The following is a 27,264-nucleotide window of genomic DNA, read 5'->3' on the forward strand; positions in this document are numbered from 1 at the left end:
AAAATATTATTCTATTCTAACCTTCCAAAGACTTTTATAATAATCATATTTTTATTTTTTGAAATTTACAAAATACATATAACGAGATTTCTAAGTTTAAAAAGTAATTCTTACAGGATGAGCTGATCAGGATGATATCATGAAAACCGTATACAAATTTAAGACCATTTTATTATTTTTACCACCAGTTTTGATGCAGTTCTTCTCTGTATATTTCTCCTGCTATATTGTTTTTCCTAATATTCATAGCTGTTCCCATTTTGGGTCAAGTACTCCTTTGTTTTTGAAAAACAACCCAGTTGTTGTAGGGTGTGCATTCAGATCGAATTTTTCTGACCATAAACAATGTAAAAAATATAGACTCAAGCTTGCGCTCTATGAGCCAAACCATCTTGAAAATCAGACAAAAAAATCCTAATGCGTTCCTGTAAAATCAGAGAGATTTGCCGATCGAACGGTGAAGTAAATTAATTTCCTTAAATCTAGATTCTTGCTTATGCATCATAAAGAACTCCTGGTACGTACCTACGGTTAATGTTGACTGCTTTGACAGAAACCTAACGTAAACAAAGTCGCGACTCTTGAGTAGAGACAAATGCGTTGGCTGTAAAAATACAGTCTATCCAACTGAGAAGGTAATAATTTGGAACAATTAACGATCGTTGAAATGTATAAAAAGCATCATATATAGGAAAAAGCCACACCAAAACAAGACTCATGAACGCCATACATAGTGCAGGGAAATGTCAAAACCAATGTGCTTTATTTTTTTTTAAGGTTACCGTATATAAATGGCACCTCTTGTCACAGGAGCTAGCTGTTTCAAATGCTCCCATGGAGGGTGTGCGCAGTCAGCCCATCCAACTACATTGCACATGTGGGCCGTTTCTACTGCAAATATCATCATACCCAACTCATCAAGGACAAAGGCAATCTAAGCCGGCTTGAACATGGTCGGAAGGATATTGTAGCGATCGAGAAGCTCGATGCCACAGAGGTTGCAGCTCAGACATGATTTGCTGAACATGTCTATCATGTTTTGTACTAGGCTTTATGCTTAGGCCACAGATGTAATTATTTATTTCTCTGGCAGCGTGTGCGTCTTTCATTTGCTGTTCCCGGGTTTGAATTGGATTCTGATTTCTTGTCGACGATCCCACGCGTTTGTCCTTTCTGCTTTCCTGTTTTTCTTGTTACTTCAGCTATTTCAAGATCAGAGTGCAACAACGTCGAACTAATAAAGGGTCAATAACTTGAAAAAGACCAGTAAACAGTCAGACACGCTAATGTCAAGACAGAATAATGTATTACCAAAGGAAACGATATTACTGTTGTTGTTGGGTTATCCCAACCGATGTTGTGGAATACATACATTTTAGGCGCTTCAGATCGATAATAAATCATTCTCAAAGCATAAAATTAATCACAACAGAGCTCCAATATTGTATCAAGAATACATACATTTTGGGCGCTTCAGGTCTATAATAAATTTGTCCCGAAGAAAGCCAAACCCGAATGTGCAATCTCCACCTGCCGAGGATTTGTAGCACTTCCCACCAAGTCTGGTATAGCTAAATCGTTGCCCGAGTTGATGCAACAAACGCGAGATGCCATCGCATTTTCTGCTAGAACCTGGAGGGAAGCCATGGACGGAGTTGAGCAAGAAAGATGAAGCAAGGAAAGAGACAGGGCAAGTTGGAAGTAGCTAGCTAAACGAAATGAAATTAGAAGGGTGGTGTTCCCTACATATCAATGGCTGGATATTTGGACTAGAAGTTGATGGGAATCTCTTTCTACATGAGGAGCAACACCTAGGATATAAATTAAAGATAGGGAACAAAATATTCATAGAATAAAGTAATATTAGCGTCCTCCATTTATAAGATAAGAGCTGAACATTGTCCATTTATTAAAAATGAGATATTCTCCAAGAATTTTTGAACCAAATGGCATAAGGTTTAGTCTCAAAATGGAAAAATCAAATTTAAACCCTCACTCTCTATATAAAAAAATCGAGATGATCGACTATCTGAATGTTATCCCCTCTAATGTTTCTTATGACAACATGTTTTTTCTTCCAAATTCTTATATTTCGTCGAGCAATAACGAAAAATCTATATTTTATATTTAAAAGTCGGGTAGATTTAGAATTTAGTATGAAATGGATTATCGTTGTAAGTATACAATTAGTAATTACTAGCTCAAATCATGTTGTACATGCTAAATAAAACTAGATACATTTATGAGTTGTGCAAGTGTGCACTCTTTTTAAAAAGAGTAAGGTCTACCGTTAAAAAATATTAATTTTTTATATATAAGTCTCATATTTTTTTTAAACTACGTGACACTTGCTCATTCTATAACTGTAAATATCATTTCTCCATTGTAATCATATGTTCTCTCTTCTACATGTCAAGAAGCATTAAACGCCTGTGACCTTTACGTTTTATCTTTAATTTGGGAAAGTTCTTGTTTTTTTTAAAAAAAAAAGGGAACGGTATCCTCAATTTTATTTATAACCTCACTTACCTTTTACAAGAAAAGTTTGGAGATTACAAAAAGTCCAAAACCAAGTTTTAAAAAACAGCATCTCTATATTGTGCTAATTACAATAAAATCTATACTTGAATAACAGTTAAAAGCCACAACCATCTAATTTTAGTGCCTAAGCCTAAATCTAGGTAATCTCAAAACATCCACTGTATACTCGATTCCGCAAAGCCAATGGCGGCAATTGACTAGCCAAAGAAAGTGGTCGAAACACCTACTACGTACACCTTCTTTAGCAAGTTGATCAGCAGCAAAATTATCCTCTATATGATGTTGAATAGAAAAAGATAAAACTTGTTTGAAAGCAAGAATGTCCTCCCAAATGTTATAAAAAGGGCATGGTGGAAGTGGAATTATGAAACCATTGAACAATGATTGCCGAATCAGTTTCAAATATTACACGTGAAATCTAGCTACAAACAAAATAAGGATTTATTTTAGAGCCATCAACTCAGCCAAAGTACTATCTATTAGTTCAATGTCCCAAATGGAGAATTAAGGCAAATACAAATTCACCATGCAGTTGCATTTCTTAAGATACCTCCACATCCTGCCATACCAGGATTTTGTCATCAATATTAATTAAACTTAACATGCCCTGAAGGAGGAGGCTGCCAAGTTAACTTTGACTTGAAGAGAATTAATACTCAGAATTTTTAAAGAAATCTGAGCACTAAATTAATGAAGAGTTCGATAAGGCTTAATAGAAGCATTATATTCAAGTAGCCAATATTTAATCTTATTGATAACAGCTGAAAGAGTTCTTCTACGGATCCACAATTGTAGCAGCTGCACAATTGCACACCATACGTGTCATTCCTTTTTTTTTTTCTTTTTAATAATTCAAAACGTGCGTTTGTGCTCCTACCTCTCAATTTCTTCCCCGATTCAAATTTGCCCCCCGCATTCTTACCTCTAAATTTCTGCCCGCGTCGAAAGTCGAAACTCCTACCTCGCCCGCGTCGATTGTGCTCTGCCCACCACCACCGGCGACGCTGTCTCTCTTTCCAGCAACACCGAGGCCGTCTGCGCAGCGCTACCACTCCACTCGTCGCCCAGCTCTACTCCCTCCCCGTCGCCAGCTCATCTCCTTTTCTTCCTCTCCCCACCCTCGGCGTCGCCCCCCACCCCCACCAACTGCATCACCCATCCTCTCCCCCACCCCCACCACTCGCGTCTTCCATCCTCTCCCCCAACCCCCCCCCCCCCCCCTTGTCGCCCAAACAGTGCTCTAGTTGGCCCGCACCCCCTCTGCACAGCAACCCCCCCGTCGACCCTCCCATCCTCTGCCCATGCCTCTGTCCATTCTATGCCACAGTTTGAAAATGTGTTATTTCTACTGAAGAGATCTACGGCCACAGGCTACTAAGGTATTTATTCATCTTAATCTTCATTAGCTTTAGTTTTATCGTGACTTACTTTTGAAAGCTGTAAGTTACATCTGGTGGGATGCTGTTTGGAAGGCTTGTTGCTTGGACCTTTAAACCCTAAATGGTTGAACTGTTAATTGTTGTGAATGGTTATATTAATTGCAAGTAGTTATCAGCTATTATGTAAGACCTTTTGTTCATGCTGTGAAGGTTGTTTAGCCAAGGTATTGAAGGAAAAAGTTTGAAAACAATGGTGGGATCAAAGACGTAATGAGAATGGAGAGGAGGAATGAGTCAACGGCATTTTAGAGAAATAAGGAAAATGCTTCCTTGCGCTAGGGATGATGGGGTTAGCGGTTCTGATTTACAAAAGAGTTATCCAAGAAGAGTTAAATGGGCGTGATTAACTTGGTGTATCGTACTTTTTGTTTGGCCACTCAAGGTTTTTTGTGGTGATTTGGTGTTAGAGTTCTTGTTTCGTGCGTCTCAACTATTTAAATTTGGTGAACTTTTATTTAGCCTTTTTTTTTTTTTGAATTTGAACCCAATTTCATTTTTAAAAAATAAAATTGTTTATGTGAGTCATTTGAGGTTACCAAATTAGGAAAATGTAGAAGTGGCTGTCACTGCACATATAGCCTCAATATGTGTAAAACTAGACATGTGTAAAACTAGACAAGTTTTGCTATTAGATGTCTAGAGAATTCATGTTTTAAAGATTAGGGGTGGCAAAAATGGTGCCAGCCAAGCATAATTGACTTGTACTTATGAAGGGTAATTGACTTGTACTTATGAAGGGTATATAATTTTTCCAACCGCTCACATTTTTATTTTCCTGTAAAATATCAAAAAATAGCAATCCAGCTTATGAAGGGTATATAATTCACAGTTCTCTTTGAAATGAGCTTTTCATCCATGTTCATTTGGTGGACACTTATGTGGTTTCTAAGCTTAGATTTCTTGCTTTATGCCATAGATTATATGCTGAATACATAATAACTGCAGCTTGCTTTCACCTATCAAAAAGAAAAATAACTGCAACTTGCTTTCTTTGAGGTGGAGGGGAACTTGACATAGGTTGATTCTTGTATGGAGTAATGACAGGATGAAGCAAACCAGGTAAGCAAGACTTCAAGTTCGTTTTGTTGTGTTTTCTCCAAAGGGTTATGGGTACCTCCATCTATTTTGAGGTAGCTTCCATCTTGTTTTCCTGTTTTATCTTTTTTTTTTGACAAGTAAGCAAGAATTCGAGTTGTTTTTTTTTTTTTTTTTTGACAAGTAAAAGAGAAATGGGCATATTGGATGGTTTTATTTTCAAGCACTTATTGATTTCCACCATTAAAGTGAGGATGCAGGAAGCTAAATTGGCCAAGGAGAAGATGCATGGGAAAATGATATTAGCTTGTGGCCGCCCATTGGTTGTCCGACTGGCTAGTGAGAATACTTGGTGGAAACAGCTGATCAGAAGTCTTCCAAAGGAGTGGGGTAGTCAAACAAAACAAGTCTTTGGAGGATGAGGAGAGCTCAGGTGGAAAGAAGCAGAAGCTGGGGGAAAGCATATCCTGTAGCGAAAAGCTGGATCTCCCCTCTGGCTAGTGAGGCATTAGCATGATCGATTTGCTGAAATGGAAATGATTTCAGCTCATAGTAATACTGTATAATGGTGGCATTATCAATGCAATGCTTTTTAGTTTTTTGTATCAATTTAAACCTTTTGCGTCGTGACTAAAAAGCAATGGTGAAACACATGGCATGTTTGTGGCCTTATACTAAAGATGAAGAAAGAAGTTTTAGTTAGAAGTTGTCGATCAATTGGCACAAGACTTTTTAAGGTTCGACAATACCTGATATATTTCTTGCACTTATAAGTTTTTCCAGTACTTGATATATAGTTTTCATTCATGAGATGTGTACAAGCTATTTTCATTACAAAGGTTAATTTACTGAACCTACATATATCCTTTTTGTACATCATGACCAAAACATAGGACAAGTACCATTACAATTGATCTATTCAATAACAATATACTCCATACAACGTGCTATTTCTATACAGTTTATCCGAAACAAATCAAAAGTATTACAATTGTGACAACCCAATTTGAGAAACTTGTCTACTACAGTTGGGAGAATATTTTTCATCTGTATGCCTTGCTTGTCTCTTTCTTCTGCAGCCAACCATTCCTTAACTTCTGTATCAAATGGAAGATTCATAATCCAACTAGAAATGCTAGACAGCAAAGACTTTTCTTCCACCTGGCTCTTCCATAGCTTCTGCATATGTTCGTTAATTTTAAGCATAGCCTGCGCATAAGAAAATAAAAAGCACGCATAAGAAAATAAAAATCAAACATAACTTACTTTGTGTGTGTTCAAGAATACTATAGTCAAATGCCATATCTTCAATAGACCATATAGAATGCAGGATTGATGATCATCATACTTGGACCAGGTGTTGTGAAAAAATAAACAAAAGCTCACCTCATGAAAGTGATAACTTCTTCGATGTTTAACAATTCCATCATTGGCACTATAAAACATATCCATAAGCATTGGCTTCCTTACAAAAACTGCAATAGTTACTTTAGTTAATTGTATTATTTTCAGTAAACCATTTTGAAACAAGTTAAATGGGCAGAGAAACTCAAAATGACTGTGAAGGCAACAGGCTTAAATCTACAGCAACATATTTTGCAGTGATGAATGATGGAATGATACATTGGGAGATGCAGTCAAATGAGAAACCAAAATTATTTTTTGTTGGCAAGTACTGGCTTTAAAGAAAAATATTGACTCTAAAGATGAATAAATTTTCGTAGCATAATACTGCTTCCAACATTGGCATATACATATAGTCCTTTTGGGGCAGGAGGAGCAATTGGACGGCGACCAACAAGAAAATCTAGCTTCTTTGCTCGGTTGAGATATGAAACCCATTTCCCCACTCCCGATTTTACATTTTCATTTTTTTTTCCTTAGTCAAGAGAAAGTTCTTAAATACAGAGATGAATCAAAAAATTTCTATCACAGAAAACTTCGATTAGACATAAACGAAGTGAAGATGAAAGTAAAAGTTTCACACACAGAGAAGAGAGAGAGTAATTGAGTTCTGACACCCAGAAAAAATGTAGCAGGAAATTCAAAACCAGCAAAGACATATAATTCCATTTTTTCATGAGATCCCTCTTAAAGTATCAGATTTTATGTAAAAATGATATAAATTGAACAGGCATGATATGAGATTCAGTGGACATACCTTACAACATTGATGCGAGACTTCAAGGTTCGAGAATGCAAGGGGGGCCTTGGGTTTGGGGGAAAGGAATTGTAGACGAGGGGGGGAGTGAGCTGAGAGTGCACACGGAACGACAAGAAGGAGGAGGAGGAGGAGGTGCTGACGACGGAACGACTCGAACACACGTTCGGGGGAGAAAACTCGAGGCTCTATTTCTCGAAAATCAAATGTGAAAATACTGAGGGAGGGATCGGAAAGCTGAGGAGAATTTAGTCATTTAGCCAGCGCCACGTATGGTGTGTGTTTGGTTGATCCTAAACAGGGGCTGCTCCCAATATTTTCCCCAGCTGAAACCATAGGTTCCTTACATTTTTTGTAGATGATCATTTCTAGGTAAAGCAAGAATTGAGGCTTGATCATCTCTTCTGGAAAATTGCCACCATTTTACCAACCTATCTTTTCAATTGAAAAGATAAGTTTGAGAAACCATACACTGCAGTAAAATTCTCCCATATCACTCACAAAAGCTAACTCTCCTTAATTAAACAAATGATCAACAGTTTCGATATTGGAATTAATTTTGCAACAATGACGTTGAGAAACTAATGTGGATGCCACATCTTCTTATAGCTGAATCAAAACATGTAATGCATCAAAATCTAGTTTCCAACCAAACACTAATATTTTATTAGGAATCAAAGAGTTCCACATCACCTTGGCTAAGCTGAAAATCAGGGTATGTTATTCCCAAACTCTACCAAGCAGATTTAATTATAAATTCCCCTTCTTTTGTATGTTTCCAAACTCTCTGGTCCATTCCATTCCTCGTGACAATGGGAAGATAAGAAACTTCCTGCACTAGTTGAGGCTCCCAAGCTGCCTTAGCAAATCAAAATTCCAGCTTCAACCTGAAAATAGATCATATAACGAAAGAGAAGGTTGGGATCAACGATTCTAGCCCGTTTTCCTCACAAAGAACCGAGAACATGGGAAGAACATGGTAAAAAATTCTATTGAAAAGAAGCAGTACTTCATCTCAATGGTTTCTGGCCCCTGTTGTAAGCTTTTACAGCTTAAAATGCTCCCCCCACCACCGCAACTTTCTTTCCTTATTGTTTGTCGAAATGAAGACTCCGCAACAGAGTAACTTTTTTTCTTTTTTCTTTTTTCTTTTTTAATAAATGACTGTATGTTACACGAAGCCATGGCTCTGGTTTTGTTTATAATTTGATGTGCAGGCGAAGTCGTACGCTGACATTTCAAATGGAATGGGCCACCAAAGACCGATGATGATTAATTAAGAGCTTTTTACTCTGTTATCCCGGTTTTGGTGCCCGAATTGTGAGGAATGTAAGCTGATTTGACAACAATTCGTCTTTGAATATTCTCATCACTCATATCTTTTAGTTTAGTTTTATATTCTGCTTTTCTGCAAATAATTACTATTAGATATAAATTTAAGTACTGTATAAATGAGACCGAACCCAATCGGCAAATTAAAGAGTTTAACACAAATAGAAGTGCCGACAAAAATATACGTGACGTCGCGATATTGATATATAATAAATTTATACACTACATAAGATACTTTTAGTGGTAATTACACTTGATATGTACAATATTCACACGTTACAACTGGACCGAGAAGCCTCTTTGGAATGGGTGTGGAACCTCCATGTGAAAAGGTAATCCTTAGACCCGCAGGACAGTCTAATCACATCACAGAAAGCATCGACTGATCTTTTCTTCCCCTCAGCTCCCCACTCTATCGTCACCCAACACGACCCATTCGACGAAACCGGTACCCCCGAATCAGAAAGACGAAGCATCACCTCCCCACCTATCCTCTTGCTACAGTTGCCTCCCGATCGCCCATCGCTGGCCACCATCGAGTCAAGCCAGGAACATTCTGGCTGGCCCACCATCTCCTTATATGCCGAATTCGCCATCCTTACTTTGTTGTTCGAGTCTGAGATGACAGCCGGTAACGTCTCCGACTCGACCTCTTCTTCGACCTCTTCTGGCTTCTTCGTATGAAGTACTTGAGCCGCTGGGGTCAAACTTGGGTCTTCGCTGATGCAGCCAACGAATATGCTGGAGCCAACCGGACGAATTGCCTGGGGTGCAATGACATTAGTGCTGCTGCTGGATCGTGGTCCTTGCAGTTGCTGTAAGAGATCCTTTTCCTCCGGAATTTCAGCCGCAGCATTCAAGTCTATAACCTTTTCTTCTCCATAAGGCTTCATCAGGTCCAGCTCGGGTGCCACAGATTGGTTGGCAACGACGGGGATGGATGTAGGGCAAGCAAGAAGAGGAAGCGTCACTAAACTGGGAGTTGTCGCTGGCTGTTCCAGGCCGCTGTTAACCGCCGCTAGGTTCGGAACAGAAAGTTGAGGGAACCCAGGAGCGAAACCCTGCAAGGTTAGGTTCTTGGTGGGGGAGGTCAAATGACACGGAGAAGAAAACCCAAGGACATGGGACCTGGGTCTTTTGAGGAAGGGTACTGGTGATATCGCAGCCCTACCCCGCTTTCTGGTTCTGGTAGGCCTTGCCTGCAAATGTGGCCAGAGGTTCCTCAGGTACGGAGATTGCCTGATCTTTTGAGATATGGACGGACTCTCGCTTCTAGCATCCGTGGGAGTCTCAGGCTTTGGAGCTATGGGCCTGTACCTAGACATAATCTCAGCAGTTTTCGCTGTGTTGGAGTAGGGATTCAGGGTCTTGATCATGGTTGCTGGTTTTCAAAATTCTAACTTAGCCCCGCTCTCACTTGCGTTGTAATGGGATTGATATGATAAAGAGCTCTCTCTCTCTCTCTCTCACTCACTCTCAGAGGACGAAATAGTAGTGCGTCTGGAATGGTCGATGGTGAGGGGGTGGAGTTTAAAGGGCAGGAATTGGCCAATGGGCGATGGGCAACATGAAGCAGAGAGGCAGGAGAAAGGGACACTTGGCGATGTACGGTGGGTACGTGTTGGCGAGGTTCACAGAGAAATGACATATGAGAATCGAGCATGTTGAGTGGGTCCATGCATGCTTACACATAATGAAGAGAGGGGCATTTTGTCTCGACATCTGTTCCCAATAGCCACTCGAACGAGGACTCTCCCTATCTTCCTCTCTCTCTCTCTCTCTGGTCCGCTAAACTTTGGAGGGCCCAGTCCAGGTCTGTTCACGCCAATCAGTACACTGGGTGCGCGGCGGTGGCGTCCTGGAATTAACGCGTGTGAAGTTGGCGGCCATGCGTGGATACACCTATCAGGATTGGCTTGGACCGTTTGATCGCTTTTTTGTTTTTAACAGACGATTGACGAAAAAAACCCGGTCCTCCCTCGATCGGTTACGTTTGGATTTGGTGGGTTGTCCATGTGTCAGCTAAGGTATCGTCGAGTGCATGCAAAAGGACGATGAGGTAGAATGTGATTGGAGGATGAGCGAGCCTTCTTGCGTCGGGGTCAGAAATTAGGCAGAAAGGAGGTGAGGAAACGTGGCCTGTGCAACAAAAGAGGTGGCCAAAACGTGGTATTTTTAGTTTTTACCCTAGTAAGGCGTGCCGCTTTTTCCCCTCTATTAGCGCCGCTCCAGTTGTGCTTCAGCTGCTTGCCACGTCATCTTTCATCTCGTACAGCCTCAGGTGAGAGTTAGAATTGACTGAACTAAGGACTACTGTGTAGTTGCTTACCAATTGGAATTGGATTTCGTGTCAGGTCCCAGTAATTGTTGAAATAAAAAAATATTTATAAGTACAGTAAATATATATGAAAAAATTTAATTATAAATATAACTTTACACTAATATATCATATGATTATTTAAAAAATAAATTTTATTAAAAATAATATTAATTTAAATTTTAAATATAAATAAATTAATATTAATATATAGATTAATATTCCACTTTATTTATACATAATAAAATTCATACGTGTGTGTATAGTGTTTATCTTGACCCATGCCGCTGCAAAAGGGTGAGTACAAGAAAAAGAATAGAGGAGACGAGATCAAGCCGTGCCGCCGTGGTGAGGAAGGAGAAAGAGAAATGATGGAAGAGTGACTATGGGAGGATCATGTTTAACTTAACTTCCAAAGTAACGTCGTTTTAATAGCTTGTTTGTTTTATTTTATTTATACATATACATGTTTGGGTTGGGTTTAAACCCAATCCGGAGACTTTTTTTTTGTTGGGGGGGGGGGTGTCGGGGGGTGGTAGGGAAGGTGCCCTGCTGCCCATCCCTAAGAGTGATCTCATACTACAAAATTTCGATTATTAATTATATGATTTACTTTATGATATACCTCTCAAGTACAACATAGGTAACGATCATGATCATGATCATCTCCAGCACGATGACTATTTACTTTGTTGATGGGCTCGGTTCTAATGAAGTACCTCTCCTTCCTGTGGTCCTTATATATAAAAACCCTTTTTCAGCTCTTCCAACTTCTCTGTAGGCATGTCTTTAATATATAAATAATTTTTTTTTTCCATCGATTTAAGTTTGCGAGCCACTTTCTTTTCTTATTCAGAAGAAGTTGACATTTAATTTATAAAAATGATATAATATAAATACTAATTTTGTAATGAATCCTTATATTTTAAACAAAATTAGCTTGGTAGGTTATGGGTTGACTACAAATTTATATTTTAAATTAAATTATGTTGCGTGGATGATATGTAATACAAAAAAATTCTAAATAAATAAGGAATTTAGTAAAATTTTACTCTTTTTTTTATACTAATAGAGTACGAATTGATATTCTTTTCGACAAATGTATAAGAAGTAGTTATTTTATTTTTTTAAATGAGAACAACTTATCTAATTGACATTTTTTTAAGAAATTTATTTATGTTTTAAAAAAAAATAACTTCTACAATTTGGGAGAATCATTGTGAACAATTAAGGAAGCATTCATATGTAATGCATCATTTATTGTGATATCCGATATATTTATAAAAGTAGTTAAATTATTAATTTATTATATGTAAACTGATGTGCTAAACTTACACATCATTGAATTGGTTACGGTATCAAGAAATAGGGTTGCTATCTGCAATCTTGGATGGGTGGCTGTTAGCACCACCCTCAGGCGTCAGCACTGCCCCCTTAGACTAGAGGTGAAAATCCATCCATTCGGCACAGTTTTTGGATAAAATTCCAAAAACTGCCACCGACCGACAACCATGAAAATAGTGGAGCAACCAATTATTACTGGTCGATGGAGAGGAGAAAAACCGTCCGTATCGACTCCAGCAGTTCACGATCGGTTCTTGATTCCCCCTACCGACGATGGTTGTTTGAGAGAGTAGAGAGAGAGTTGTAGAGGAGAGAGAGAGGACGTGAGAAACATAAAACATATTGAGAAAGAAGAAGGTGGAAGAAGACTATACAAATTGGAAACGACACCATTTGGTGTTAAATCTAACGACGTCGTTCCACTTATTTTTTTTGTTCCGTAATGGATAAAACGATGCCGTTTAGTTTAATACCAAACGATGTCATTTCAATTGTATTTAAACACAACGAAAGGTATAAAACGACGTCTTTCCACTTAAACCGGCGTCATTTCATATAAGTATAATTTTTTAAAAATAATATTAGAAGTCATCGGCTGATTTAGCGGTTTGAGCTGGCCCTAAACCGCAACTGAACTAACAACAATCCGGTTTCATAAAATTCTGCCGCCCGCCAAGTGGTTCCCTACCAATTGCAACCGATTCCAGCCTCTGGCGGTCTGTCTGATCGGTTCTCTGCCAGTTTGACGATTTTTTGTACACCCCTTGGACGGATGCCCCTGTCCAAATGCCAGGGGCAGATTGATCGTGCAAATCTTTCGAAATTCGCCAAACAACTCAGATTTTTCGCTAAATTTACAAATCTATTTCTAAAATTCACAAATCGATCATTAAACAATAAATATATAAACATAGATAAAATAAATATCATATTTAAAAAATTGCAACAAATCAAGTGACAAGACCATGATGTGGTCGTGGATCTCTTCACAAACCCACATCCACATTATGGCTCGTAGGTGTCTCACCACCCTTAAAAGGAAAAAGTGGAGGAGGCTGAGGAGGAGAATATGAATTTTGCCTGTTGCGAGATTGGGGTGGAAATGAAGAATAGGAGAAGAGAGAAGGGAAAGTTAAAGTCAAACGGTGGAGAAGAGAGGAAAGAAAATAAGATGAGATGATTTTAAATAAAAGTTAAATAAAATATTATTAGAATATTATTTTTTAATATTATTATTATTTTAAGATTTGAAAAACTTGAATTGAGATTTAGTGTTTATTATATTTTATATAAAAATTTGATAAAGTTATAATAATGAGATAATATTAGATAAGTTTGGAGTATTTTTCAATCTAAAAAACTTTGAGTTTTGTGATTTTTCCTTATATTGGGTCGAGCGAGCTGAGGCCTACCTGAGCACTGCCCCCCGACACCCTACATGCCGACCATGTGTGATTGAGTGCAAACGTGGTGACCTGCCACCCACCCCTGTAAAGTACGGTGCTACAGGTACTGTTGGTGGCTCTTGCCACCGTTAGGCAAAAATAATTTTTTTTTTAAATCATTTTTTAATACTTTTAAACATTCTAAAAAAATATAAAAAATTATAATAATATTAAAAAAATTCTTAATTATTAAGAAAAAAATTAAAAATAAAATAAAATAGGGCCAGATTTATTAAAAAAAATCTGTTTATATATATATATAAACAGATTTATTAAAAAAAATCTTTAAATATCCTGACCCTCAAAGGCCTTTCACCGAAATTTCCTCTATTTTGTTTTTGTTAGTATTTTCATACCCTCGGCAGGTGACGTGCCAACACAATCCGGGACGTGTTTCAAAAATTCAAAGTGTTCGTCCCATTGCCTTGTTGGCTTTGCAATATCTTGGCTAACGCAAAACCCAAAATTGCCGTCCTCTTCTAAATATAACGACCACCATGACCGTCTTTCATTTACCACCTTGCTCCCTTGGTTTTTCGTGAAAACTCCCGCATCATCTCTCTATCGTTCTGTCCCTATTTCGGTATTATCATTTATCAGACTCTCCTCTACACCAACTGTTTTTTCAGAGAAAGCTTCCGGGATCATCGTTACTATCGAGACTTTGCTTGGCGGGTTCCTTTGAAGAGACTGGGATAAGTCGAATTCTCTTCTGAATTTAGCTCTTAGGTGGCGGTTTTGCAATTTAGAGTATGTCTATCTTGTTTGATTTTTGTTTGTTTGCTAATTTAATTTTCTCTGGCGTAGGTCGTAAATGAGCTTGTGAATTGTGATAACATGATATCAGGCTTCGCACAATTAGCGGCTTAATTATGTGAATGATCTAGCTTCTTCTACAAATCCTTCAAAGGCTTTCAAAATTAATGTCTGCTCTATTGTTATTAGCAACGGGCGTGTTCAAAGTTACATTTTTTCCCCTTTTTCTCTTTCGTTATGATCCTTCTGCAGTGGAATTTGGTTGGTGGACAGGTGGAGAGTGCATTTATTATGCCTTGCTTTCTTAATGACTTTGATTAGTTGTGACCAGCTTACAGGTATAATTTAGTTTAATAAACATGCTATCATTTTAGAGGGACATGATTTTCAATAAAAATCTTGGAAATCTAAAAGTAGAATTCAAGAAGCTGGAAGAAAAAAAATCTTCTTATGTTATTGTGACTGCGATAAGTATTAAAACCTTTTTATTACTCGTGGAATACCAAAATCAGCATTAAATGATGGATAAATGAGGAATGCTCTAAGATGCATATATATATATATATAAAACCGAAAAGAGATTAAGGAAATAGGATAATAGTTGAGTACTTGAAGATTCAATGAGAAAAGATGGCAACGAGCAATGGTCTTTTTATTAAATGGCACTTCTGTCCCAAAAACAAGGGATACGTGCTGAAGTCACAAGTTCATTTTAGTATGTATGTTCAGTACCAAAAACTAAACAGGCGTGGGTTTAATCTGAATGTGGACTTCGAGTTGATGCATGTACCCACTCGTGTTTTCTGAGAGCAATAACGGGTCATCACGTTTCATATTTCAGCTGTGAATTGTGGAACTATTCCTTCAGTTCCACAATAAAGAATTGTTCAACAAAAAAATTGTGGAAATATTCTTTACTTATCAGAAAACAATTGTGGAACAGTCAATTCTGTCAGATTTGTAATTGAGAAACAGCGTATCTTTGTGTCAGCGATTTTTCAATAGCATTGTCAAGCATCTTAAAATGATTTCAGCTTCAACATGCTCCCCTTTCATGATTTTTTTAGGGAGACTACACTATGTCATGAATTACAGGCTCTTTAGCGTTTGAACTTCTTGGTCATTTGCTCAACTGTGAACATTTAAACTAACCTGTTCAATTGAAGAATCTGTTGAGCATTTGAGCTTATTTAAAATCCATATGTAGACAAGAACTTGAAATCGACCTCATTTGTTTGATACTCTCTTGTATGATTTTTTAAAAAATGTTTCTCATTGCCTTCACTCGGTTGCAGAGATGACAAGTGATGAATGGGTAGCCTCGTCTGACACATTTGACAATATATTTGAATGCAAGGATGGGGATAGAGCCTGCTCAAAGGAAAGGAAGGGAAAGAGACTGTGGATGAAAGTCAAATATCAACTTATTGAGTACCACGCATTGCCAGGATTTTTAAGGGATAACGAGTTTATTCTGGGTCATTACCGATCTGAATGGCCATTGAAGCATGTGCTCCTCAGCATCTTCTCCATTCACAATGAAACTCTTAATGTCTGGACGTAAGTACTTTATCTGAAAATATAAAAGTGTATATATATATAAAAGCTTTTAATAATTAATGCCCATTATGTTTTTACTTAACAAAATTTTCCATTCAATTATTTTTTACTTGTAAAAAAAATGTATTAACTTAAAAATCTTTCTTTTTTCACCTTCTATATTCCTTGTATGGTTGAGTTGTACCTTTTAAGCAAACCAATAAAGATTATATTATCTGCTCAGGGTTGCATTTTGGTTTTTGATGCGTTCTTATGTGAGAAAATTTAGCAGATGCATGATTATGTCATATTTTGGTTTTCTTGTTTTGCTCATCGTGTTTGTGAAGGAATATATATAGATATATATATATCATAAGTAAATAAAGAAATATATATATATATATATATATTTATATATGTATCTTTTTTCTCCCTTGTTATTTGTTTTTTTCCTTCCTTTTCACAATTCATGCTTAGCTAAGTTGTTATATAGGTTTGGCTTTCCCACGTTACATATTTTTGTTCTGTCAAGTAGCTGATAAAATCTATGAAATTTAAACTATGGAAGGAATTGAAATGATCTAGTCCAAAGAATCAGCTCCATCTGAAGTTTTACCTTTCTTTTTTTATAATTAAACAATTGTATTAATAAGAATAAGCATAGTCCAAGTACACAGGATGGTATACAAGAGGCAACACCTATTTAAGAAGAAGAAATGAAAACAAGGAAATCATGAAAACTAAGGTCATTAAAATCTACAGCTTTGACCCGTAGAAATAAAGTTATAACAAAAAGTAATCTAAGCTCCTCTAATGAGCGCTCCTCGTCTTTGAGCATCTGGCTATTGCGCTCCTTCCATGAGCACCCCAGAATACAAATATAAACCATTTTCCACACAGCTGTGATTTGTAGAATACCTCCTAACTTTGTCCAACTAGCCAAAAACTCAACCGCTGTGGCAGGCATAACCCAGGCTAACTCTAACCAGCTGAATACATTTTCCCATAATGCTCTAGCCACCTCACAATGAAGTAGAAGATGATCCACAGTCTCACCACTTTTCTTGCACATACAACATCAATCTACTATAATCACCTTGTGTTTCCGTAAGTTATTCGTTGTCAAAATCTTACCCAGAGAAGCTATCTAAGCAAAAAATGCCGCTTTGGGAGGCGCCTTATTTCACCAAATCCTCCTCCATGGAAAATGAGTGCTCTTCAATTGTGTGAAAGACTTATAGAAAGAGTGAACTGTGAATGTACATTTTCTGTATTATGCAATATGTGTTTTCCCGCCCTTACACTATACTATGCAATATGCCTTATTCTGTTTTTGTTTTCCACCCTTACACTATACTGTGCAATATGTGTTTGTTGTCCATACCTTTTGGCACATTATGTTATGTTATCATTGATGATACCAAACAAAAAAGACAAATATAAAACAAGCATGTCTAATTTTAGTTTTAAACATCACCGACGTTTGTTTCAGGCATTTGATTGGATTCTTCCTTTTCCTCTTTCTGACCATATACACGGCAATGCAAGCTCCTAGTGTCATGGATCTCAGTTCCCTCAAACGTTTGCCTGACATGGTCAAACAAGCTGATTTACACAAGATTCATTCAGAACTGTTGAATTGCCTTCCTTCACTACCTAACATGCCAGATTTTCTTAAGTTAAAGGATGAATTAAGGACATCATTGCCATCTATGGATTTCCTCTCCTCACTCTCAAGCTGGCATTTTGTGCAACTCCTCACCAACTGCTTGCGTGAGCGGTTCTCCCAGGTCTGTCAGAGATTTTACTCTGTTGATGTGATGCTTCTTGCATTGTTTAATTCTTACTGGTTGGTTTTGAAGCTATGAGAAAGAAGAGAAATTCCTATCTAACAGTATATGAAGTACTAAACTTGGTTATGTGTAAGCAGTTTATCCATTGAACTTCATGTGTTCAAAAATAAGTTTATTACACTGCAGTTCCTTAACGTCACATGTCAATGCACAAAGGGCAGAAGACCTCCCAGATGTATCCACTAACGTTGTCAGCCACTTTAAACTACATGTTTTTAAAAAAGGGAAAAATACAGAGAGAAGTGGTATGTATACTAAATAGTATTTACATGTACTGATGTTCCCAAAGAATCGGGCAAGGAATACACCCTCAATTGGCATTCTGAGTGTAGAAGAATGCAATGGCTTGGTGATTGCTGCATGATAGAGTTGTAGCGTTATGGGGCTATTTATCAAGTCTTTTTTGTACTTACATCACGGTCTGGTTGAGTGACCTTTTTATTTTTCAAGTCAAACCCCGTGTTTGGTGCTCTCCCTGCTAAAGAATTTGGAGCAAGTTATATATTTGGGCTTGCAAATTATGAGCATTCGTTGTCAGCATTTCCTTGCATTTTGCTTTGATGCTACTTAGGAATATTGTTTTTTATTTGGTTTTAGGTAATATTGTGAACTTGTTTATGCAAAGAGTTTTGGTGTTGCTCTCTCTCTCTCTCTCTCTCTCTCTCTCTCTGTGGGCGCGCGCGCTCTGTGTGGGAATTTTGCATTTAAGATTAGAATGAGCATTGTTTTGCATTGGTTTTCCATTTGCTAAGTAATTGATGAGAATTCGATCCCTCTTGCTGGTATGGCTTATGCGCATGCTTTTCAAATTTTAAGCACGCACCATCCTACTTATAAAAAAATATACATCATCCTAAGCTTCATTCTGACTATTTGTGTTGCTCAATTTCTGGTAGTACAATGTCAAATGCATTTTTTGTAATGCTACTACGAATTCACTGTTAGCTTGTTCTACCCCCTTGGAAAGTAATGCCTTACTTGTTTCCTTTTTGTAGCATGGTGTGAAAGAGGATGTGATGAACACGATTGCACCCCTAATGGTCCGGCCAATCACAAGATGGCCCTTTTTTGCCTTCTTAGGTGGGGCCATGTTCTGCTTACTAGCCAGCAGTACATGCCACCTCCTCTCTTGCCACTCAAGGCGCCTTTCTTACATAATGCTCAGACTTGACTACGCAGGCATTGCAGCTCTCATTGCAACTTCCTTTTACCCTCCTGTCTATTACTCCTTTATGTGCAACCCCTTATTCTGCACCCTCTACTTGAGCTTCATAACTATTTTAGGGATTGCCACCATTATTTTCTCTCTGTTTCCAGCTTTCCAAACACCCAAGTTCCGGAGCTTCCGAGCTTCCCTCTTCTTCGGAATGGGCATGTCAGGTGTGGCACCTATAGTTCACAAGCTAATAATGTACAGGAATGAGCCAGAGGCCCTCCAAACCACCGGCTATGAAATATTAATGGGGGCTTTATATGGATTAGGAGCATTGATTTATGCGACAAGGATACCAGAACGGTGGAAGCCTGGCAGGTTTGATATTGCTGGACACAGCCACCAGCTTTTTCATGTCTTGGTTGTGGCAGGGGCATATACACACTATCAGGCTGGTCTAGTCTACCTCAGATGGCGGGACGTGAGAGGTTGTTAGATTTGAAACTCCCAACTGCGTGCTAGATGGATCTTCTTATGGTGTCTTCACTCTTCAACCTGAATTAGTGATATAGTTTTTCCTTGCGGATAAACTTAAAAGACCATTTTCTTATAAAATGCAAGGGCCTTGCATTTCAAATGTAATTGGGATTGTAATGAAATGGGGGCTCAGCCCATTATCGGTCATGAATACAAACCACTTTCAAATGAACTTGCTGCTCTTGCGAGTGAAACTTACTTTTTATTGGAAGCACAGAGATCTATAAAAATAAAAAAAAAATAAAAAATGCTTAGAACATCGAAAAGAACCCAAGAATAAATAACAGTAAGTATTTAGTTACAGTCCCTTTCTTTTCTAGTTCTTTCATTGACAATCAGGATTGTCATTCACATTCAATTGCGTCAGCAGATCAAAACCCTGAATAGCTTTCGGCAGCACTTTAGGCTTTTCGTCCTGCTGACCTACAGTTGTTTGTATGCAGTACAACAGCGTCCACCGACGCGAATGCCACATGAAAGCATGCACTGTTCCCTCCTCCCTCTTAATACTGCTACAATTGCATGTGGATTGCTCTGTGCTTCGCTTCATTTAGTCCAATTTTCGGTTTTATTTTTCGCTTCCAATCGAATGCATAATGTTTCCAAAAAACAAAAACCATTTTCCTTAGACAAATGCAATAAGCTATATATATGTATATGTATGTTATTTTCCTGTAAAATCAGGACCTCAGCTTGACAAAAGAATCAGTTTAGAGCATTCACATTGGCTTGGCCAAATGAGATATTTGACCAAATTTTACATAATTTGGCTCAAAAATCATTCACATTGGATTGGGCAAATCTAAAATAATTTAGACTTTTGCTACAGTGGTTGGCTAAAGATGGAAGACCACTACTCATTTATCAAATATTAAAATATTAATTTATCATTCCGAACAGATAAATTAAATTAATTAGAATATAATTAACATTTAACATTTAGAATATAATTATTATTAACATTTAATAATATTTTTTAATATTAATTGAATATAATATAATTATTATTAACATTTAACAATACTTTTTTTAATATTAATTTAATTAGAATATAATTACTATTAGCATTTAATAATACTTTTTTGTAATATTAATATAATATAATATAATTATTATTATTATTAACATTTAATAATATTTTTTTAATATTAATTTAATTAGAATATAATTATTATTAACATTTAATAATATTTTTTTAAATATTAATTTAATTAGAATATAATTACTATTAACATTTAATAATACTTTTTTGTAATATTAATTTAATACAATATAATTATTATTAACATTTAATAATACTTTTTTAATATTAATTTAATTATAATATAATAATATTAATGTAATATAATATAATTATTATTATTAACATTTAATAATACTTTTTTTAATATTAATCTAATTAGAATATAATTATTATTAACATTTAATTGGTAGAATTACAAAATGTGAGAAAATAAATTAAATAAAAAATTTATTAATTTAATAATATTTTATTATTATATAGAGAATAAATGGCTAATCCAATGTGGGGATTGAATTTTGATGGAGTAGGCAAATGTAAAAAAGTGTTGATATTGGTCAAATTTAAAGATAAATTTGGCCAAACCAATGCCAATGCTCTTAGTTCAAAATCCGGAACCGGCCTAGCTATGAGGGACCCTCTAGCATGGACGGTCATACGGATGATAACATCATTTATAAGCACTAGAAACATAATATTGTGGCACACTCCTTCTCACAAAGTCTTCTCTCTGTATCATCCTCGAAGCTTTTTAGATGTCCTAGCTCACAGAATTTCAACCCTCAGAATTTGTATGGATATGCATTATAGCTTTCAATAGTCAAAGATGTGGCTACAAGTGCGAGTTCACGTATGGCTAGCTCGCATATGAAAGAAAGAAAGTACCCTTTTTTGTAAGCATTCTTTCTTTTTTTCTTTGGAGAACAGTAACGATTCATCGGTTGATATGGACTTGTGCTGTTTGTTCCATACATCAAGGAGAGAGAAAGGTAGAATCTTTTGGAAGAATTTGAAATCTGATAGGGAGGGTTCTGTTGAGAGTAGTGGCCTCTTGCAATGTTTGACCTAAGAATTGTTGCAAAGGGGGGACCAGCTCCTCAACCAGCTAGCGACCTCTGCTTAATTAGAATGCTCATGATGGCGCTGGCCATCCAAGACGATGTAAGTATTGATTCTATTAGCTGTACGTGCTGCTTATATAACTTGGGAGATACCAATATGGGACCCTCCTCAACTGATTCTATTGGAAAGATCTTAACAATATTTCACATAAAGTTTTAATTTAATAATATTAATAATCAACGTCAGCAGTATTGTTCATTCCAATGATAAAATCCAGCTCAAGTAAACTTGATATTCTAACTATTTAATTAAAATAATAAATGATATAACACACTCTTAATATGGCCAAACTTTAACTAGAATTGTTATATTGATAAAGAGATTTTATAAAATTAAATTTATAAACTGACATAAGTTTATGTAATACATTAAATTTACTTTACAATAAAATCAATTTTAAAATCTAACGTATCATGTAATAATTTTTTTAGTTTGAATCATACAACATCTTGGTACAAAATAAGATATTAGTTTGGGGTGGTGCATCTTATTTGTATCACTCCAAAACTTTTTTTTTTTTTTTTTTTTTTTTTTTTTTGGGCTTAGCATGCCAACAACCTCCTATACTCTACACAAAAGGCAAAGATTTGAAGAAAAAATAAGTAGAAATACTTTAGTTATAAAGTGATTATACAAAAGGAAATTCATAAACTAACGTGGCTTTCTAATGTAAAGTAGATCTAATAAATTATATGAAATCATGCCAATTTGTGAATTTATTTTTATATAATTTTTTTGTGTCTAATTGCTTTTGCAACACAAATGATATGTTATGGTTGATGAGTTGAGCTGCACACGTGGGAATCAATGGGGACAAATATGACTCGCATCGCACGAACAACCAAAATCCCGTCCCATAATCCATTAAGGAAACATTTAATTCAAAGATATCATTGACTTCCAAAGGCAGCCACAGCCACTCACAGACTTTTCTCTCCAAGTTGGGGTCAGTGATTAGTTATTCCATCTCCTCATCAATTAATAATCTAAGCTCCTCCAAAGATAAATCCGGGCCTCCTTTTCCCGGCATTTATTATCAGTGTGTTTCATCTCCAGCTCATATTATGATAGAGTTGATTTTGTTTCTTTTGCATGACGCTTTAATTTGGATTTTTCTCCAGAAAATATGGTCCCCAAGTCAAATGCACTAGACAATTTCATACACAAAATTATTGATGTTTCCTGTTTACACTTTCATTAGAACGCCAAAAGCTTTTTCTAAGTTAAAAAGTTTCAGGACCCAAGTCATCTCTATAAAGCCACATGGTCTGTGTCTGTATCATTAGCTAGGTTGCATCAGAATTCAAAGGCACATGAAGGAAAATCTTGCCAATCTTGATGGCAGGGACCCATCTTGGATGTGCTAATTAAAGTGTGATTTTTATACCTTAAACAAACTGGACTTGGCATCAAATCTTTGCAAACCCTTAACAAGAAAAAGGAATTACAGATCATGGGCATGTTTAAATATGTAATTTTCTACTCCTTGCAGTCGGCTTATTGGGATATCGTGAAACTTTTCCAATTCATTGACAATGCCATTGGGGGAGGGCAAGCTAGTTGCTGGGTGATTTCGTTGTCCTATATGGGCTCCTGACGACAACTTTGGAAAAAAAAAAAAAAAAAACCAAGTACAATGACAGATATGTTATATAGTTCGCGAATTACTACTGTACTTCTACCTTTCACCGAGAGCAGCAAAACTTCAGCATATTTTGCTACATGAGTTCTGATACTCACCACACACTATGCCTGTTACAGTCAAAACACAAATATTTCTTTTTTGTTAGTTGTGTTGTTTCTTCATCTCTCTCTCTCTCTCTCTCACACACACACAAACACAAAAACATACACGCAGACACCAACTACAAAGCCAACTGGCAATTTCAATTCATGCACATAGAGATAAAATAAGAAGGCGAAGGATAGAGCAAAGGACAAACGTAGTCTAGTTTAAGTGTGATTCGTTTAGTTTCTTCTCCCTCTATTCTTCTCCTCTTCTGGTTATATAGAGAATAGAGCCAGACAGGGAGGGGGGAGGGGGGCTCCTTACAACCTCATTCTTCTTACATCTTTCTGTCATAACGAGCCTACACACACACAGACACACACACACAGTGTGTAAAGAGGCTACTGAAAATGGATTTCTCGGCATCTCAATGTAGCAGTGGATGTGAATCAGGTTGGACTCGGTACTTAGACCAATCCTCACTTTCAGAATACCAATTCCACAGAGATGGCGGTATGGATGAATATAGAGGAAAAGGAGAAAAAATGGAGGAGAAAGAAGAAGATTTATCCTTGGTCTCTGATGCTTCATCTGGGCCTTCACATTACCATGAAGATGATGAAGAGTCCATTCATGATGATGGGTTTCCCCTTTATTCTTCTACAGCTTCTGAGGTGGCCCGTAAAAACAAAAAGAAAAAGAAGGCCAAGGCCAAAGAATCTGGCAGACACCGCCAGCGTTCAAATCTTGATGACACTGCCACTTCTCCTGCATTGAACTTTCCAAAGGCAAGTTCATAGATTACATATGCCCTTGTATATTATAATGTATTCTAATACATTCAAATCTGCAGGTTACAACTCACTATGGGAATGAGGATTCAACTATGAAGAATTTATGGAACTTCTCTCAGGGTAATTTCTCTGCAACACAATTTGAGGTACCTTCTCTTCCCCGAAAAATTTTCTGCATTAGAGTCCTCCTATAATTAAATTTAAGCGGCGGTACCTTTAACATTTGCAGGGGAAATCTGCATTCCAGGAGAATTTTACTTTCTTGAAGTCCTTTGCTGAAAAACCAGCTTCAGAAGAACAAGGTTGGCCCATCATGTGTATTTTGGATTTGAGTCCTCTACAGGAAATAGAAATGCTTCTTCAAGGAATGTGATACTAACTGTAGAAACTTTATTGTTTTGTTTTACTCTCTCGGTAGGTGGTTTTCATGGAAGAAATTGGAAATGACATCTTTTGTCGTGGATGCTGCAGTTGCTGTGGGGAGAGAGAGAGAGAGAGAGGGCTGTAAAAGATGTCACTAGATTTCAAAAGGATATTGCTTCTCCTTTTTCTCTTTTTGTTCTTGTTTCAGTTTTACTGCTTTTTCTCTGTGATTGACAATGCAGTGGGAAACAACCTGAGAACGCAAAAAATAAAAGATTTTCCTGTCCTCAATTTCTTGTGTTTTCTTTGTTAACATCAATAGTTGTCACACATGTTAGAATATTATTTAATAATCAAATTTACTTCTAAAAAAAGGAAATTGACATGGTTTTAGAACAAATCTTAACTGCTGCTGGGTAAAGATATAAATATGTCTCACAGCAGACATAAATAAGCCAAGAAAAGTATTAACCTTTCCAATCATCGTATTCATATTTGCTCCCAATAATTAACCAGAAAACAAGAGGAAACGCTTGGAACTTTACAAGTAGTCGTGATAGAGAGAATAGACTTATCGATTTAACCATGTTGGGAAGTACGGAATTCTCTTAGCAGTCTTAATAAGAAGCAAAATCATTTACCCTCAAGGCTGGAGAAAACAAAAGAAAGCTTATCATTAAAGAGTTGTGGTCCTTGGAAGAACAGAGTCCGCATTTCCCACTGATAAGCTGGATACCCACTTGCACCCACAAAGAGAGAGAGAGAGAGAGAGAGAGAGAGAGAGAGAGAGAGAGAGAGAGGATAGGAAGGCCCAAAGGCAATCAGTGGCTCATTTTTTCAACTTCAGGGATTGCCAGCCTAGCTTACAACAACTTTGGGTGGGTATGAAAACCATCCTAGACTCAAAAACAGACAACTTTTTTATTTATTTATGATGGGAGGAACCAAAAGCTAAGCTTCATTTTCCCCCAAAAAGGACCGAAAGCAGTGCCCCCACCACTCTTAGATAGCTACCCACTGAGAATATGATCCATACATGCAACATACAGTGCTGCAATTATTGAACTTGTCTTGGCGGGATTTCTTAGAAATCTATAAACAACGGATTCCATCCTCAGAATTAGTACCCATATCTTGGAAAAGGACTTGGATTTCAGGAAAAGGACAATACCTCCACCTCTTTATCATGTCAATCTTCCTTTCTTGTACTTATTTACTTTTCAAAAAACATAAAATAGCAGCTATGGTAGGATTTTAAGTAGCCGTGTATATATGATCGTAAAAATATGGTGTTTACCAATGCTCGGGTACCATGTAAGAATAGCAGAAAAAGACTTCGTATATATTTTACATTTCAATGTACAGAGGTATTTATACAGAAAATGTTATGTTTTACAGTTGTACAATGTAGAATAGGAATGCATAGATTTTAAGATTATCCTGCTGACTTTCCTTCTCGTGAATATGGCTTGTGTTGCACATCTGTAACTGTTGAATCCTTGTAGATTTGAGCTGAATTTACGGAGGTTGAACTCCTGGGATTTTTGGCTGTAGTCTTGGGATCTTCTGTAATTACTCTTTAACATATATATTCCAATGATCTTTATGAATTGGTAGGCTCTTATGCTTCGCATACGGAAAAACAATATGAAAGCGAATGTTTGAATTATAGTACATGCAATTTGCACGCTCTTGAGCACCAATTTCACCGATATTGTTCCTGAGACCAACAATGAATGAGTAGTTAAATTCCTTGTTTTCTATGAACTTAAGGGCCAACTGACTCAACTTGCCTCTCCCCGATAAATTGAAGGCCCTACACACTAAGGGTCTGCCCTTCAGGTGTAGGGATTTTGTTAATTACTGAGCAGCGTGTGAATATGGAACCTTAATTAAACCATCGTCTGGACGTTCTTCTTTTTTTTTTTTTTTTTTTTTTTTTTTCCTTTTGTGGGGTACGCCGGCCGGCCCGTGCAATTCTCATGAACCAATGGAGAGTGCATTTCAGTCCATGTGTTGTCGGGCAATTGGATTTGAACGGTAAGAGGACATTTTGAACCATGGAGCAGCGTTAAGTGATCAACTGCTTCGTTGTTAACTAGAGGGATAGTTTGCAACGCCAATGATCATTGTGGCATGTACCAATCGAAGAGTACTGGTTTCCAGCTGATAGAACTAACGTTCCAACTGTGGAGCGGATGACTTCCTCTCTGAGAGAGAGAGAGAGAGAGAGAGAGATTCCAATGATGAAGTGAGTCAGTGAGGTTGGACACCTGTATCTATTGTACCGTTCGCTCTCTTTACGTTGGAGGCTCTCAAAGTGAGTGGATTATTCAGAGTTATATGGGTAGCAGAAAACAACTGATTTCTTTGCCCTTTGTCAGAAGGCACTAATTTTACTTTCTACGAGTCACTCGGGTCGATCAGAACCTTTCTTTTGATCTCGATCGCCCCTCATTTGGCAGCTTGGTAACCTAATGGTAGGTGACAGAGTAGAATTTGTTCTTTTAAACTTTAACAAATAACTTCAAATGAAAAATTATATTTACAATTGTGAATATACAAACATCGTACAATCATTTTTTTAAAATAAATAAATACAAAATTTATATAAAAAAACTAATTTTTTAATAATAAACTTCACTCTCTTTTAAAATAATTGCATGACACTCTCTACGATTATACGTAGAAATACTCAACTGAAATAGGGCCATCCCATGAAGGAAGCCAATTATGACAACTATATATATTAAAAAGTTGGATGAAATTAATAACACAGCGTA

At 36.9% G+C, this 27,264-nt stretch overlaps 3 protein-coding genes and 2 long non-coding RNA genes across 12 annotated transcripts; 3 read left to right on the plus strand and 2 right to left on the minus strand.

The window, feature by feature from the left end:
- Positions 1-3,414: 3,414 nt before the first annotated feature.
- LOC122319387 lies at positions 3,415-5,290 on the plus strand. Its single transcript, XR_006245068.1, has 3 exons — positions 3,415-3,920; positions 4,926-5,039; positions 5,276-5,290. It is a non-coding gene; the product is annotated as an uncharacterized LOC122319387 (long non-coding RNA).
- A 454-nt stretch (positions 5,291-5,744) lies between these two features.
- Positions 5,745-6,413, minus strand: LOC122319388. The gene is made up of 2 exons (XR_006245069.1): positions 6,282-6,413; positions 5,745-6,194 (listed from the first exon to the last, which is right to left on the minus strand). It is a non-coding gene; the product is annotated as an uncharacterized LOC122319388 (long non-coding RNA).
- Positions 6,414-8,676: 2,263 nt separating this feature from the next.
- On the minus strand, positions 8,677-10,022 carry LOC122319386. Its single transcript, XM_043137441.1, has one exon. It carries the CDS (start codon positions 9,882-9,884, stop codon positions 8,778-8,780), a length of 1,107 nt encoding a protein of 368 aa, XP_042993375.1. The 5' UTR covers positions 9,885-10,022; the 3' UTR covers positions 8,677-8,777.
- A 3,927-nt stretch (positions 10,023-13,949) lies between these two features.
- LOC122318843 (heptahelical transmembrane protein ADIPOR3-like) lies at positions 13,950-19,624 on the plus strand. 8 transcript variants are annotated; one of them, XM_043136530.1, is made up of 5 exons: positions 13,950-14,364; positions 14,623-14,708; positions 15,666-15,930; positions 17,402-17,699; positions 18,758-19,624. In XM_043136530.1, exons 2-5 carry the CDS (start codon positions 14,678-14,680, stop codon positions 19,409-19,411), a joined length of 1,248 nt encoding a protein of 415 aa, XP_042992464.1. In that variant the 5' UTR covers positions 13,950-14,364; positions 14,623-14,677; the 3' UTR covers positions 19,412-19,624. The 8 variants fall into 8 exon arrangements, with proteins under 8 accessions (XP_042992464.1, XP_042992470.1, XP_042992471.1 ...); XM_043136536.1 differs by lacking the exon at positions 14,623-14,708 and adding an exon at positions 14,422-14,576 and having other exon boundaries at positions 13,950-14,343; positions 15,728-15,930; XM_043136537.1 differs by lacking the exon at positions 14,623-14,708 and having other exon boundaries at positions 15,728-15,930.
- Positions 19,625-23,292: 3,668 nt separating this feature from the next.
- LOC122319069 (protein SOB FIVE-LIKE 5-like) lies at positions 23,293-24,772 on the plus strand. The gene is made up of 4 exons (XM_043136948.1): positions 23,293-24,112; positions 24,178-24,264; positions 24,348-24,420; positions 24,537-24,772. The coding sequence occupies exons 1-4, from the start codon at positions 23,735-23,737 to the stop codon at positions 24,563-24,565; spliced, it is 567 nt and encodes a 188-aa protein (XP_042992882.1). The 5' UTR covers positions 23,293-23,734; the 3' UTR covers positions 24,566-24,772.
- Positions 24,773-27,264: the final 2,492 nt, after the last annotated feature.

Source organism: Carya illinoinensis, chromosome 8 (assembly GCF_018687715.1).
Source record: "Carya illinoinensis cultivar Pawnee chromosome 8, C.illinoinensisPawnee_v1, whole genome shotgun sequence".
NCBI classification, from domain to species: Eukaryota; Viridiplantae; Streptophyta; class Magnoliopsida; order Fagales; family Juglandaceae; genus Carya; species Carya illinoinensis.